The sequence below is a fragment of the Pleurodeles waltl genome, chromosome 3_1, assembly GCF_031143425.1.
Source record: "Pleurodeles waltl isolate 20211129_DDA chromosome 3_1, aPleWal1.hap1.20221129, whole genome shotgun sequence".
Taxonomy (NCBI): domain Eukaryota; kingdom Metazoa; phylum Chordata; class Amphibia; order Caudata; family Salamandridae; genus Pleurodeles; species Pleurodeles waltl.
The window spans coordinates 1,302,131,322-1,302,144,550 of NC_090440.1; the positions used below are offsets into that span (position 1 = coordinate 1,302,131,322).

Here is a 13,229-nt window from a genome sequence, read left to right on the forward strand (position 1 = left end):
CAACCAAGAATAATGGAGGGAAGGCTGACAACAGGAAGGAAAAAAAAAAGCACACTCCTCATGCCATGCCATAATGAACAAGGAAGGAGAGAGAAAAGGGCACCAAGCAAGCCGTAGAAAGCCTGCATAAGCTAGGGATGGAGTAGCATCACACCCCCGTTGGAAGAGGGAGGAAATGGTAGGATGTGGTGCAGGAGTAAAACCAATGAACAATGGATACCCCTTTACAGGCTAGAAGAAGGAACAGCACTGCCTCAAGAAGAGTGGGAGTAAGAGAAAGGAAAGCACAAAAAAGAAGAAAATGACGTCAGCGCATCAGTGCAGGGAATATATGGACTCCGCTGATGTCCTGTCTGCGAACGACATTGCTGCGAAGTCGCTCAACACCCTCTACCGACGTGCAGAGGTACTGCTGAGGGAAAATTTCCGGATCCAGTCTGATGCCTGGGGAAGAATTCTAATATCAGGAATCTGCGGCTAGTTGTCTCAATCAGATTGTCCAGGCAATAGTGTTTTGTAAATGTGTGCAGGGATGCCCATGTTGCTGCCTGACAGATGCTGAGAACTGGAACTCCTTGTGCTAACACAGTGGTCGCAGCCTTAGCTTGGGTGGAATGAGTATGCAAACCCTCAGAGGGCTGTTTCTTGGCCAGTGTGTAGCAGAGGTTAAAGCAAAGAAAGACCCACCTGGAGATGGTCTGCTTTTGCACTGCCCGATCTTTCTTTGCAGCCCTACACAGTGTTGGTCATCCACTTAAAACTTGTACGATCAACGGAGGATGCCAATGCTTTTTTTGGGTCTAGGCTGTGGAGTCTGGCCTCTTCCTTAGAAGGATGTGGGGGTGCGTAAAAAGTAGGCAAGGTGAAGGATTGGCCTATTTGAAAGGGCATAACCACTTTTTGGCAGAAAATAGGCCATAGTGCAAAGCCCCTCTGTCATAATAGATAGAAAGGTAGGGCGGTCTAGATAACAAAGCCTACAGCTCACTCACCCAGCAGGCAGATGTAATGGTAACAAGGAAGGCCGTTTTCAAAGTGAAAAGCATGAGAGGAAAATTGTGGAGAGGCTCGAAAGGAGCACACATCATAAAGGTCAGAAACAAATTAAGATCCCCTTGGGGCATAATGAATGCGGATGGAACAGAAACATGCGTAAGATTTATGAGGAGCCTAAGTACAATTAAACAAAGAAGGTTGATCAGACAACCTAAAAAAAGCAGAAATAGCAGACAAATATCCCTTAAAAGTGCCCATAGAAAAGCCCAACTGGGGAAGAAGGAACAACAGGACCTCAGAGAGAGAGAGAGATAGAAAGGGAGTCAACAGACTTGTTTATGCACCATGCCACCAATTTCTTCCAATGACAAACGTATACCGTTTTGGTGGAGGGATGCCAGGCTTAAGTTACAGACCTCGGGAGGCAGGTCAAAGGCTGTCAACTGCTGCCACTCAATCTCCACGCAAGAAGGCAGAGAGTAGACAGGTTCGGGTGGAGAACCCTTCCTTGCTGCTGTGACAGAAGATCCTCCCGAAGGGCAGTCTGATCGGAGGATTGCTGGACATGCTCAGCAGCTCAGGATACCAGACTCTCCGTGTCCAGCCTGGAGCCACAAGGATTACTTGGGACAGGTCGTTCTTGATCTTCTTGACAAATGGCCAGAAGCAGTATGGGAAGAAACCGTACAGGAGGCCTGAACTCCCTTAGAGATGAAAAGTGACTGTGAGCGATTGCCGCCTTCGAAACTATAACACGCAATATTGATGACATTGTGTATTCGCGGCGAATGAGAACAGATCTAACCAAGGCTATCCCTACTGCTGAAAGAGACCTTGCGCCACCTCCAGGTGGAGATGCAATTTGTTATTCGCTAGGCATTTTTGGCTGGGCTCCTCCACTCTAGTGTTCAGAGAGCCTGACAGAAGTTGAACCACCAGGCATATGCCCTGCTTTACCACCACATCCAGAGTCGCACAGCCTCATGACCAAGGGTCCACGACCCCACCGTTCCCGCTTGTTGCAGTACCACATGGCGGTGGTGCCGTCTATGAATAACTGCACCATCTTTCCTTTGAGAGAGGAAAGAAAGGCTTTCAATGCCAACTGGATCGCACAGAGCTTCAACATATTGATGTTGAGTCCTGCTTCATCTGGAGACGGATGCCTCTGATCTCCCCGTCTTCCAGATGGTCGCCCCATCCCAGGAGTGACACATCTGACACTACTGTCAGACCTGGTTGAGAAGGGAAAGTGATCTGCCTCTGACCCAATTGCAGTTCATTAACCACAACTGCAGATCTTTCAAAGTTCACTCTGAGATCTGGACCTTATCAGAGATTTCCCTGAGTCTAAGCAGACTGGAACTTCAGGTCGCACTACAGAGCCTGCATATACCATCAGGCATGTGTCACCAGCAGGACTGAGGAGACCGAAACATCGGTATCGTAGCCTGAATATCCTGGAATCGCCGCTCTGGAGGATATGTCTGAAACTGCACTGTGTCAGCTCAGATGAAAGGGAGTGTCTGAGAGGAAGGTAGGTGTGACTTCAGCACGTTTTAAGTAAACCCCAGTGCATGCAGGTGGTCCGCCGTAATCTGTAGGTGGGAGACTACAGCCTGGGGTGAGCCTGCCTTCAACAGCCATTCGTTGAGATAGGGGAAGACTAAAACCCCTCATCTCCGCAGTTGTGCTGCAACCAATGCCATCACCTTGGTAAACAGCCGAAGGGCGCTGGTAAGGGCAAAGTGGAGCACGCTGAACTGAAAGTGCTTTTGGCCTACCGTGAACCCAAAGTAATGTCTGTGGGCAAGCAGGACGGGGATATGAAAATAAGCGTCCTGCAAGTCCAATGCTAGCATCCTATTTCCTGGGTCCAGGGCAGACCAGACCCGAGCCAACGTGAGCATCTTGAAATAATCCTTCTTGATGGGGGATCAAAGGTCTAGGACAGGGTGAAGACCTTTGTTCTTTTTGGGTACCAGAAAGTAGTGGGAACAGCAACCAAGAGCCGTAACTTCTTCACGGTGAAGGGATAAATGATCCTCTGTCAGCCGATCGTAGGATGGTGGCATGGATGGACAGGTAATCTGGAAGGGGAGAGAGCAGCCCCGTTGGCTGGTCTGCAGAACCCACCTGTCTGACGTAATGGTTTGCAAACGGAGCAGGTGATCGGGAATCCTGCCACCAACTGGCCCAAGGTGGTGGTGGTGTCAGAGTAGGAAGGGTTAGGGGCTGCTGCAGATGGGAGGGTGGCAGACTGACCAGACCTTTGGCTTCCTGAGCCACGAAGTCGGTAGGTCCCACACCCTCGGCCATGCAGAGGCTGGGCAGCATGTGCCTTGGGATCCCCTGAAAAGGCAGACGTCATCAGCCAGACATGGCCTATCAGGGTCACTGTCGAAGAAACCGCCATGCCTAGCTAGTCAGTTGTGCCCAGTCTGCAACAGATTGTGAACGTTGCTGCATCTCTCCCATCGACAGCAGCCTGGGAGAGTACAGCCCGGGCCCTGTCCGGGACCTGTGCCAGGACATGGGCAACCATATCTCACAGCGTGTGGGAATAACGGCCAAATAGGTAAGTGGTGTTCACAGACTACAATGCAAGGCTGGTGGACGAAACATCTTCTTCCCAAGTGAGTCCAACCTTTTGAATTCCCTGTCCAGGGGAGCAGAAGGGAACACGGCCTTGGAGGTAGAGTCTTGTACCACCAAGCTCTCAGGGCTGGGGTCTTGCGTCAGGAAACTTGGGTTTCCAGGTTCGGGGCGATGGTGGACAATCGTCCTCTGCAGCCCATGTGCTGGGTTTGGACCAGGTACCCAGTAGGGCATCAGTGAGGGCCTCATTGACAGGAGCAGGGGTTCTGAGGTGGAAGCTCCCATATGCAGCACATCTGCCAAGAGAATAATCTTGACAGCCACCAAGGGTAGTTGAATGTACAGGACCTCGGCTGCCCTCCTCACTACCATAGTGTAAGAAGCTCCCTCCTCCGTAGCCACGGTAGGAGGAGAAAGCAAGCCAGTGTCTGGGGAAGTGTCCAGTCCGCTGGACTCACCCAAGACTTCACACCAGCCAATTTCTTCATGGGGCTGGTACGCTAAAGGGTTCAGAGACCTATCCCATTCATTCCTAAAACCTTGCCAATAGGAAAAGGGCTCAGGATCCGAACGAGGAGGCACAGCTCCTGCTGGAGTCGGCATTGTATGAAACCCATCCGGCTGTGTTGGCAATGGCAATGGGGATGGTGCGTTCCGTGGGTGCAAACAGCTCCGGGAGCATCGGCATCAGGAAAGGTTGAGATGCTACAACCAGTGCCAGTATGGTCTCAGGACTAGATCCAGGGGAGCCCATCTGCACCAAAGCAGCCGGCACAGAAGGCGAAGGGGCCCCCTTAGACTCCACCGGTCCTGAAGGTGCTCCAGTAGGGTCTGGCCACCCAATGAGGTGCATGGCCTCATAAAACTCTTTAAGTTGCGCTGGGGTTGCTCCAGCTCAGAGAAACTCCGGGAGGCAGGTAGTCAGCTCAGGCACAGGTTCTGCAGAACGGGGCCCAAATCGTTGAAACTCCCTCATCATGTCGGTTGACGGACAAAGAGAAGTCGAAGAGCGCTTCGACTTCTCAGATTTTTCTTGTGCCTCAACTTACCTGATCGTCCCGAGGACTTGGAGTGGGACGACTATGACTTCTGACTTTGCGACCAATACCGGGACCTTCCTCTCAAGCGGGATATTGACTTCTGTGGAGTTGAGCGGCAGGCCACCTTCGGCTTCAGGGATCACTCCTTCGAAGCTGTCAGATGCATGGCCTGACACTCGGAGCACGAGGTCGCACTCCAGACACCAAAGGTATGGGAGGTGTGGCTCTGTCACGGACATTGCCCAATGACAGGATCCAGAGGGCTTGAAGTTGGTCTTTCTAGAAGACATAATCGATGTACCAGGAGTAAAAAATACTCAACTAAGTCGGAAAAAAACTGTAAAAAATTTACTGAGTGCTAGCTCTCTTCAGATCAGCGCTTAGCTGGCGTAGAAAGAAAAGAACGGACATCAACATGCCTGGTGGCATCTATAGAGGACCTGCAAGGTCATATCTAGTGCGGACAACGCCGAGTACGGATGCGGATCGACACCACCTAACGGTAGACAGGGTTACTGTTCGCCAAAATCTTCCAGATCCAGTCTAACACCTGGGGATAACTCATATGTAAGGGCTCTGCAGTTAGAATTCTTTATCAGATTTATGAGTTTTTCAAATGTTTTGGACTAGGCATATAGAGAATGTATGCATAAATTAAAACACATTGGTATAAATGTAATGGGCAGAGATGAGAAACTGTCCTGGTGTTCTCAGTTTGAAAGGAAAATTTAGGGACTTTTACAGAATGTGATCAGTTTGTTTGGCTCGTTCCAACACAGTTTTTTTGCCTTAATTGATAAGCTATATGTACTCATGGTGATATTTCTAATGAAAAATCTCAAAGAAACTGACATCCAAAGAAGCCCAATTGTAAAGAATGCAATATTAATATATTATCCTAAGTCCAGGGTAAAATGCACTGTTTAGTTCTGAATACTCTGAAGGATAAGCTTTGGTTTATTTGCCAACTACCAATTAAGAGAGTTTGTGCTCTAAGATGAGAAGTTACTTTGATCCAGAGCAAGAGAGAGAGAGACAGAAAAGGGAGAAAGGAGGAGGAAAAGAGACTGGAAAGCAGTGACAAAAAGAGAAAGCAGGGCTGAAAAGGAAACTGCAAGACTCCAAGAAAGAGACTGGAACTGGAGGGTGGTGCTAGAGTCACGAAATTAAATAAATATTTGCAACATTGGTATTTAGCAATCTGTCATTCACCAGCACTGGTAGTGGGCTCGTAAAAAATGTTTGAGCTTCTGCACTTTCTCCTTAACACAAATTATGCACTAATTTGATGAGTGCACCATAATATCTACCTAGAAAATCTACCCCTGTAAAAACAGTCCTGCCTCCAGTTTGCTGCATATCTACTCTGCACCAGTAGCAAGTTACTTGTGTGTTTTTTATTCTGTCTTCAAACACCCAGCGGTGAAAGCTCAACAATGTGCATGTCAGCAAGCTTCAAATGCAGTGAGCCAGCTTGACTCTCACTGATACACCTTCATCACCACATACTCACGCTTGCCAGGCTGTTATGACTTGCTTCCAAAAGAGAACAGTATTCTTATTTTGCACTGCGCTGGATAGCGAGGATAGGCAGGTACACAGATAGTTACCTCCTTTACTCAGAACGACCAGTGTTTTTTTTTGCTTCCTGGTCGCTGTATCACCTGGACTGTGGGAGACATTTTCAGGTTTCCTGCTGGACGCTGTAAAATCAGCATGTTGGTGGAAACATCGATCACACGATCAGCTCAAATTGGTCAGAATCCCTTTTTAAAAATTAGAATTCGCTGGGGGCTCCATTAAAGACAGTGGGTGAGGGGCAATGATGATGGATACAGAGCTGCTCCAAAATTCCAAATCCTGGTTTAACGGTCTTTCTTAAATTTAGAACATTCTACAGTCAGTGAGTGAAATGCTCTTATATCCTTATAGGCCTCCTTCCTCACATGACACCATTTCCCTAAAGATATTCTTCTTTGCAATAGGCTCTTGCAGAGGCTCGGTTTATAACTCGGGAAGAGGTCCTTTAAAAACCAGTAAGGCCACCAGCAATGGCCTCTAATGTTGTATACTGAATGCGTGAAGCTATTAAACTCGGTGGTGTTCCACACCAGAGGTGTGTCACATCAGGCCTGTGTCAAATATACCATCCAACTTATGCCTACAGCCTTCAGTCCCTTTTATTCGGTGGTATCAGATGACTGAGGGGCGGAATCAGCATAAGCAATTCATTAATTTCAACCAATGCTGTGGAGCTCCCCTTATAAATTTAATTAATCTGTTTCAGCTGCTGTGCCAATGTGAAAGCCAATCTAACGACAATCTAAAAGATCCATGTAGAATTTATGACAACAACAAAAAAAAAAAAATCAGTCTCCTTTCCTTTATCTAAAACAAAAATAGGGAGATGTCACCCCACTACGTTTTAATGGGAAGTAGACGAACACTGCTTTTCTCACATACAGTCTGCCTTGTCTCCTCGAATAGATATGTTTAGGGTTCACCCTATGTGCCTTATGTTCCTATTTTCGTACAGTGCTTTTTGTTCCTCCTGCCTTTACCCTGTCGTTTTCCAGCCTAATTTAGAACGAGAATTCCTGCTTCGAATGTGCTTTGTCGATTTTCATTAGTTTTGTGTTGGTTGTCACAAGCCAAAGAATTTTTACTAATATCCTTCAGTTGCCGACGTTGTTAAGCCTAGTCTAAACTCAAGAGAGAGTTAGTGTGACCCCTAGAAACACTGGTCTTTAACTACTGAGGCACCTGAGGTATCGTCTTTTGGAAGAAAAGCGACTGAAACCTTTTACAGTGACAGAAAAAAATAAACGATTTTGGAAGAGAAGGTCTGTAATACTTGTATGTTTTTTCAGAATTGTAGGAGAACAAGCGTGCGTTTAGGAAAATGTACACTTGAGCAAGCCTAACCAGTGTAACCTAATTAAGAATTATAGTTGTGCTATTAAAATAGAAGAGGGTAGTACCCACACCACTAAATATAAAGAGTAGCTTGGTCTGAGGGGCTGCCAACAAACATGTTAGTTTAACAAATAATTAGTTGTCAAGTAGCACTTGTGAAGTGGTTGATCCCAATTATTATATTCAAGAAGTCCACTTCTACTGAGGGGAAGAAATGCAGTCAAAGCGCTTGCACACAATGATCAACACAAATAAAGCAGGCTTCAAATGCACAGTGCCCTGAAGGACGACTTGCCACAGCTGTTAAGGCTCAACACTTACCATCTTCGTTTTGACCAGCTTTTCTATGGCGCTGACCAGATCTGCAGCACTGGGTACTTCTGCCGAGCTCTGCCGAGCTGCTAACAAAGAGGAGGACTGCAAGGTGCCAGTTAGCAAAGAAGAAGCAGGTTAGCGGGATGAGCAGGTTTTGTTAGACGAAAGCACAGCAGCAGTCATGCAAGTCGTGTTAATGGAAAGCAAGCGGGAAATAATAAAGTTAGTCAAGTAGTCAAGGTGAGGATTCCAAGTAAATGTACTCCAAGGTTTTATGGTGGTCACCCAAGTCAACAAAACAAATTATTCCTCCTCATAGCAGGTGGTTGGAACTTTACATTTTTTTAAAGAAATGGAGTGTGTGTGTGACCTTCTTAGAAGTACCATGACACATTGCTCGTAAATCATGATCCCGATGAAGAATCCCTATCAGAGTGAATAAGAGATAAACTAAGAATAGATCAAAAAGTAGGTTTAAAAAAATCTCATAAAAAGGGATCGGAATATCCACAGTATAAGCACAGGTTAATATGGTTAAGTTAGAGGCTAAACAGATACACAATCAAGAACTTTATCAAGCACCCAGACTTTCAATTAGATACCATAAATCAAACTGGTAGTCCAATGTATCACGATAAAGGCAAATTTGCACTAGTGCTGGGCTGTTCTGTTGTGACGTTGTCTTGACGCCAGGGTGACATTTTGTACCGATTGGTCGATTCAAATGCCTCTACAAGAATACTGCAGGATGGCCATGTACCAGTGCAAAATTTGCCTTATCTCTGGTGGATTTTCATGTGGAATTGCCTGGTCCAGTCCCAGAAGCTTCATGACCTCATTGTTTATGTTCAAGAGAGAACAAAACTCAGCTACTAACTACTTTTTGTTGCAGGGTACAAAACAATTCTCGACTATTTTTTTGGTGTCTGTCTGCTTAGTGTTACATTTCTCCGACAGTGTCCTAGTGTAATGTCAAGAAAGACCATAAGAACTGTGTTTCTTCCAGGGCAGCAAAGGACATTTCTGGTTTTCCTTTTAACCTAATGATGAAAGAACTATTGGCTTTGGAAAGCAGTTGTGAGGCATTTTCCGGTATGCTTGTCTTACGTAACAAAAGCCACTAAAGCTTCCTACTGAGGCTTTCCTGGAGACTCTCTAGGACATCTGCCTTTCCTGAACCTTAGTGCAGATTAGATGTTACCTCACATCATGACTTTGAGAAAGTGTCTCTCTTTCCTCTCTGTTACCCCAAACAGAGTACATTCCGAACAACGCCTAAATATTTCACACTGTAAAATTGGCTCAAACACAATACTGACCCACAGAGAGAGTTCATGACAAAACAGCGTTGCGAGTAACGAGATACAAGGTTTCTCTCTTGAACACCAATTCACTCAATTTGGGCTGCAAAGCTCCCATGCCTGCCCTAGTTACGATGCAGCCTTTTGATAAATTTGCGGACTGTTATCTGTGTGACATTAGATAGACTAGCCCCATAAATTGTGTTGTAGACAGCCTGTGTACCCTTGGCCAATATTCTATGGTTCCTGATAACAGCATTTTCTATGATGGCCATGAAACAGACAAGTTTCTCATGTTATTTTTCGACCTACCAATCATTGTACATATGCAGAGTATCTACAAGACACATATGTGTAAAGTTTGAAAAATCCAAAAGTGCTAAACGAATTAGTTTAAATTTTAAAAAAATATAGAGTTTGTCAACATTTCAAAAAGGGTAAAAAGTAGAGTTGAGAATAAGTAGAAGAATGGGTGATAGGAAAATGTAAAGAATTAGTGTAAAAGAATGATATGACGAAAGTAAATGGGTTGTCAGAGTTAGAATACTTCACAGCAGGGGGCAAGCACTGAGGTTACTGCTAGGATTAGAGGCCAGGAATGATGGTCAGCCTAATAGTGTGAGGTACGGTTAGTGTAAAATTTTCGGGAGATGATCAGGTTTAGAGTATGGAATGTAAAACTTAGGGTTGCTGCAGACCGAATAGGAGTTATGGGTATTACATGAATGTGAGATTACTTAAAAAATGAGCACAAATTTGAACTTTTGGTTTTGTAAGTTTATGTTGTGTTACAGCCGTTGCCAATGCCTTGTAAAGCTATTAGAACATTATACTCAGTACCAGCAGAAGGCCTAAACCTGCCAAAATTGGACCTCCACCACTCCACTGTATTCAGTGGCGTTCACAACATTTCAATGTTCGAATAGTAAAATTCAAGCTAAAAGTTTAAAGTCCGCATTGAAAAGTATGCCTTTTTAAATGCTATATTTGAACTTTCGCCCTTGATTTCATACAGCCAGATGGAACAGCATCACGCAGCATGTTCAGCATCACAGATGAACAGCATCACACAGCATGGCCAGGGACACAAGAGATCCTCACAGCAAGCACACTACTTCTTTCTATGCTTACAAACATTACTCGGGGTTGCCTCAAAATTCACCTAACACACTCCTTAATGCCACCCCAGTCTAAACCCAGCGGTAACCGCTGCACTCGGAATGCGGGGCTAGCACACCCCCACAGGAAGCCCCGGGAACTGCGCACGGGAGATTAAGAAGTGCGGCTGGAAGAAGCTTCTGCGAAGTGACAGAGCAGATTAGGCACCTGGCCATCTCATTACCGGCCTGGTGCGCCAGGCCAGGATAGGACAGCCGCCGTAACGAAACATGAGCCCCTCTCCTCTCCCCTGCAAAGTCCCTAGAGCAGAGGTCTTCAAATTGGGGGGGCTAAAGTGATCCCAGGGGGGCGTCAGGCTTTGGCCAAAATAAAGATTTTACAGATAACAGGGCTTTGTTTTAAGCAGACGCGTGTTATTGTATTGTTATAGAGGTAACAGTACTTAACTGCAATGTTTAAATAGGTCTATCCATATTTAAACATTGCAATCTTTATCAAATAATTGCGAAGAAATCTGAGGGGGGGAGGATTTTTTATTTTCCAACTGGGGGGCGCAGCATTAAAAAGTCTGGAGACCACTGCCCTAGAGGGTCCCCCCCCCCCCCCCCCCCCCCCCCCTCTACTTTGGACCCAGTCGGTGGCCTACCACCCGTGCACAGTGTACTGTGCTGTAGGGGCCACCTGGAGCTCGTCCCCATCCCCCGCGCCGCGGGGGCTGCGGGAGCCTGTGTTACACCACTGAGCGGAGGCTGAGCTGTGCTGAATGACAAGGCATAAATGGAGGCCTATGCGCCGGCTCTGCAGTTATTTTTGGTCTGCTTCACGCAGTCTGGCACACTTTGCTGATAAACGGGCACCATTATTGTGCTGGAATGCGCCCCCCGGCCCCATCTGGCTCCATGTCACTGCCAAGATGGCTGCGGCTGGTTCTCCCGTAGTAACCCAGAGCGCGCACAGCTGCATGAGACACACTCCTGCCACCCAAACACTCCCTACAGTGTCGCACGATACGCGCCCGCTAATGCTACTAGGCATTTCGTCACAGATATGAAGCGCTCTATTAAGTCAACTACAATACAGCAGATGCACGTCATTGGACTTCTCAGCGGCCTCCCTGTTGCACTGAAATGATTCATCTCACTTTATTGAGGCTACAAACACATCAACATGTTTTCTGTGTACCTAAACATGCTGGGGTTGCAATGCCTTGCGAAAGAGATGCCCCCAGGGAATCTCTTCGTTGCTGTGTCTCGCCACACTGAGTATGAGACCGCCTCTTCTTGCAGAACAGCACTCGAAGACATACACATACTGCTAGAGCTGATCTGTAGCCCTAACATAAAACCTGAGGCTACTATATTCCCACTCAAATACATAGATTCTCGTACAGAGTTTCAGGTCACATCAAGGACGCCTCAAACCACCGAAGGAGGCCCGGTGAGATGGAAAAGACAGACCAAGCGAGAGGGAAGGAAGGTTAAGATACTGGGAATGTGAGAGCCGCCTTGCCGAGAGAGCTGCCGTTCCCAAAATGTTTCAATTTCAACCTAGAGAAGCTTCAGGCACCTGGTTAGCAGGCATGAAGCAGGGGATGCGTTTTTTTTTTTGGGGGGGGGGGGACAGGGGGGGGGCAAGATGCAGAATTTTTGGTTTGAAGGATAGGTCTGAGAGTAATCTGGGCCTGACAGAGTTAGAAAGTCTCTGCTTCAAACGCCCCCTTTTTTATTAGTTGTGATGTTACTCAAAAGTTTTGATTTTACTAAACTTCTATGTGTAATATAAAACTATGGGGGCTTTCTGAAAGCCCGTTTCATCCATTGGCCTGTTGTGTCATTCTTTTTTTTCAGCTCACTCCTGCATACAACATGTGGCAATTGGCCAGCCCACTGCTCCCACTTCACCGTCAGCGACCACATTCTACCTTTTCACAAGATGCACGCACACAACATAGCTCCTTTAAGTGCAAAGGACTACAATGGCAATGTATGCTTTTTGAGAACTATGTCTAACTATGCGCTCTACATTTATTCTGTTTGCAATTTATGAAATACCGCTCTATAGCTTTTCTCTGGGCATGTGGTTTGAACAGAAAATACAATTACTGATGCAGACAAGTACATCGGGACGGTTTTATACTTCTAGGTGCTCCAAGTTGTTAAATGGCAAGCTGAACCTTGCTTTTGGCCTCTATGTAAGTGGGCGCTTTCCAAAAAGCTTTATTTTATTTGTGTTCATTGAACAAATTAACTTCCATTGATTAGCGACTAGTCAATTGGGCAGATGCACATTTTGACATGTATACAGACAAATAAATATTTCTATAAAAACACACATACAAGTAAACAGAAAGCAGTACTCGAGAATAAAAGCAAAATAAAACACAGGTCTTCTTTGTCTCAAAATCATCCAGTTCCAAATATAGAGGTCTTTTGTCTCGCATAATGACTAACAGTGACAGACAATATGCACAGTTCCCTGACCCACTGGGAAGTTGATCACACTTCCAAGAGTTTTGCTGTATTTCATGAATGGTTAAAGTCGGAACTCGGAAACAACCTCTGCTCCCAGGACTGGGTGCCTGGTTCAAGACTTTTAGCCCTCCTTTCAAAGTGCTTTAATCTACATTAGACACATGCACTTTCCTCCTGTTATGGACTTGTGTGCCACCAATGGTTTCGCTGTTGCACGAGGACAGTTGGGTGGACAAATACGCTCTAAGCTCCCATGCGCTCAAGCAAAGAGTGTGAAGAACAAGCTGCTTACCTTTGGGTAACGCCACCTGATAGAGACTATCTAGCCACAGAGCCCTTACCCTAGAATATTCCAATCTGACACCTGGGGATATGGACATTTTCAAGCAGTACCCCTGCACACCGGTAGGTGGCGTCCTCTGGCTCAGCATCTGTGTCGTCATCTGGACTGCAAGTGACATGCACAGTGCCTA

At 46.2% G+C, this 13,229-nt stretch overlaps 1 protein-coding gene across 8 annotated transcripts in view; it reads right to left on the minus strand.

Moving 5' to 3' along the window:
- The window catches only part of KALRN (kalirin RhoGEF kinase), a 1,333,112-nt gene that overhangs the window by 219,286 nt on the left and 1,100,597 nt on the right, over positions 1–13,229 (minus strand). For 4 of the 8 annotated variants that reach the window (XM_069224644.1, XM_069224642.1, XM_069224641.1 and 1 more), the window contains exon 37: positions 7,872–7,967. The exons of the other annotated variants lie outside the window; for them this stretch is intronic. In XM_069224644.1, the coding sequence (XP_069080745.1) occupies positions 7,872–7,967 (96 nt within the window). The remainder of the gene's footprint in view (positions 1–7,871; positions 7,968–13,229) is intronic. 8 annotated transcript variants of the gene reach the window in all.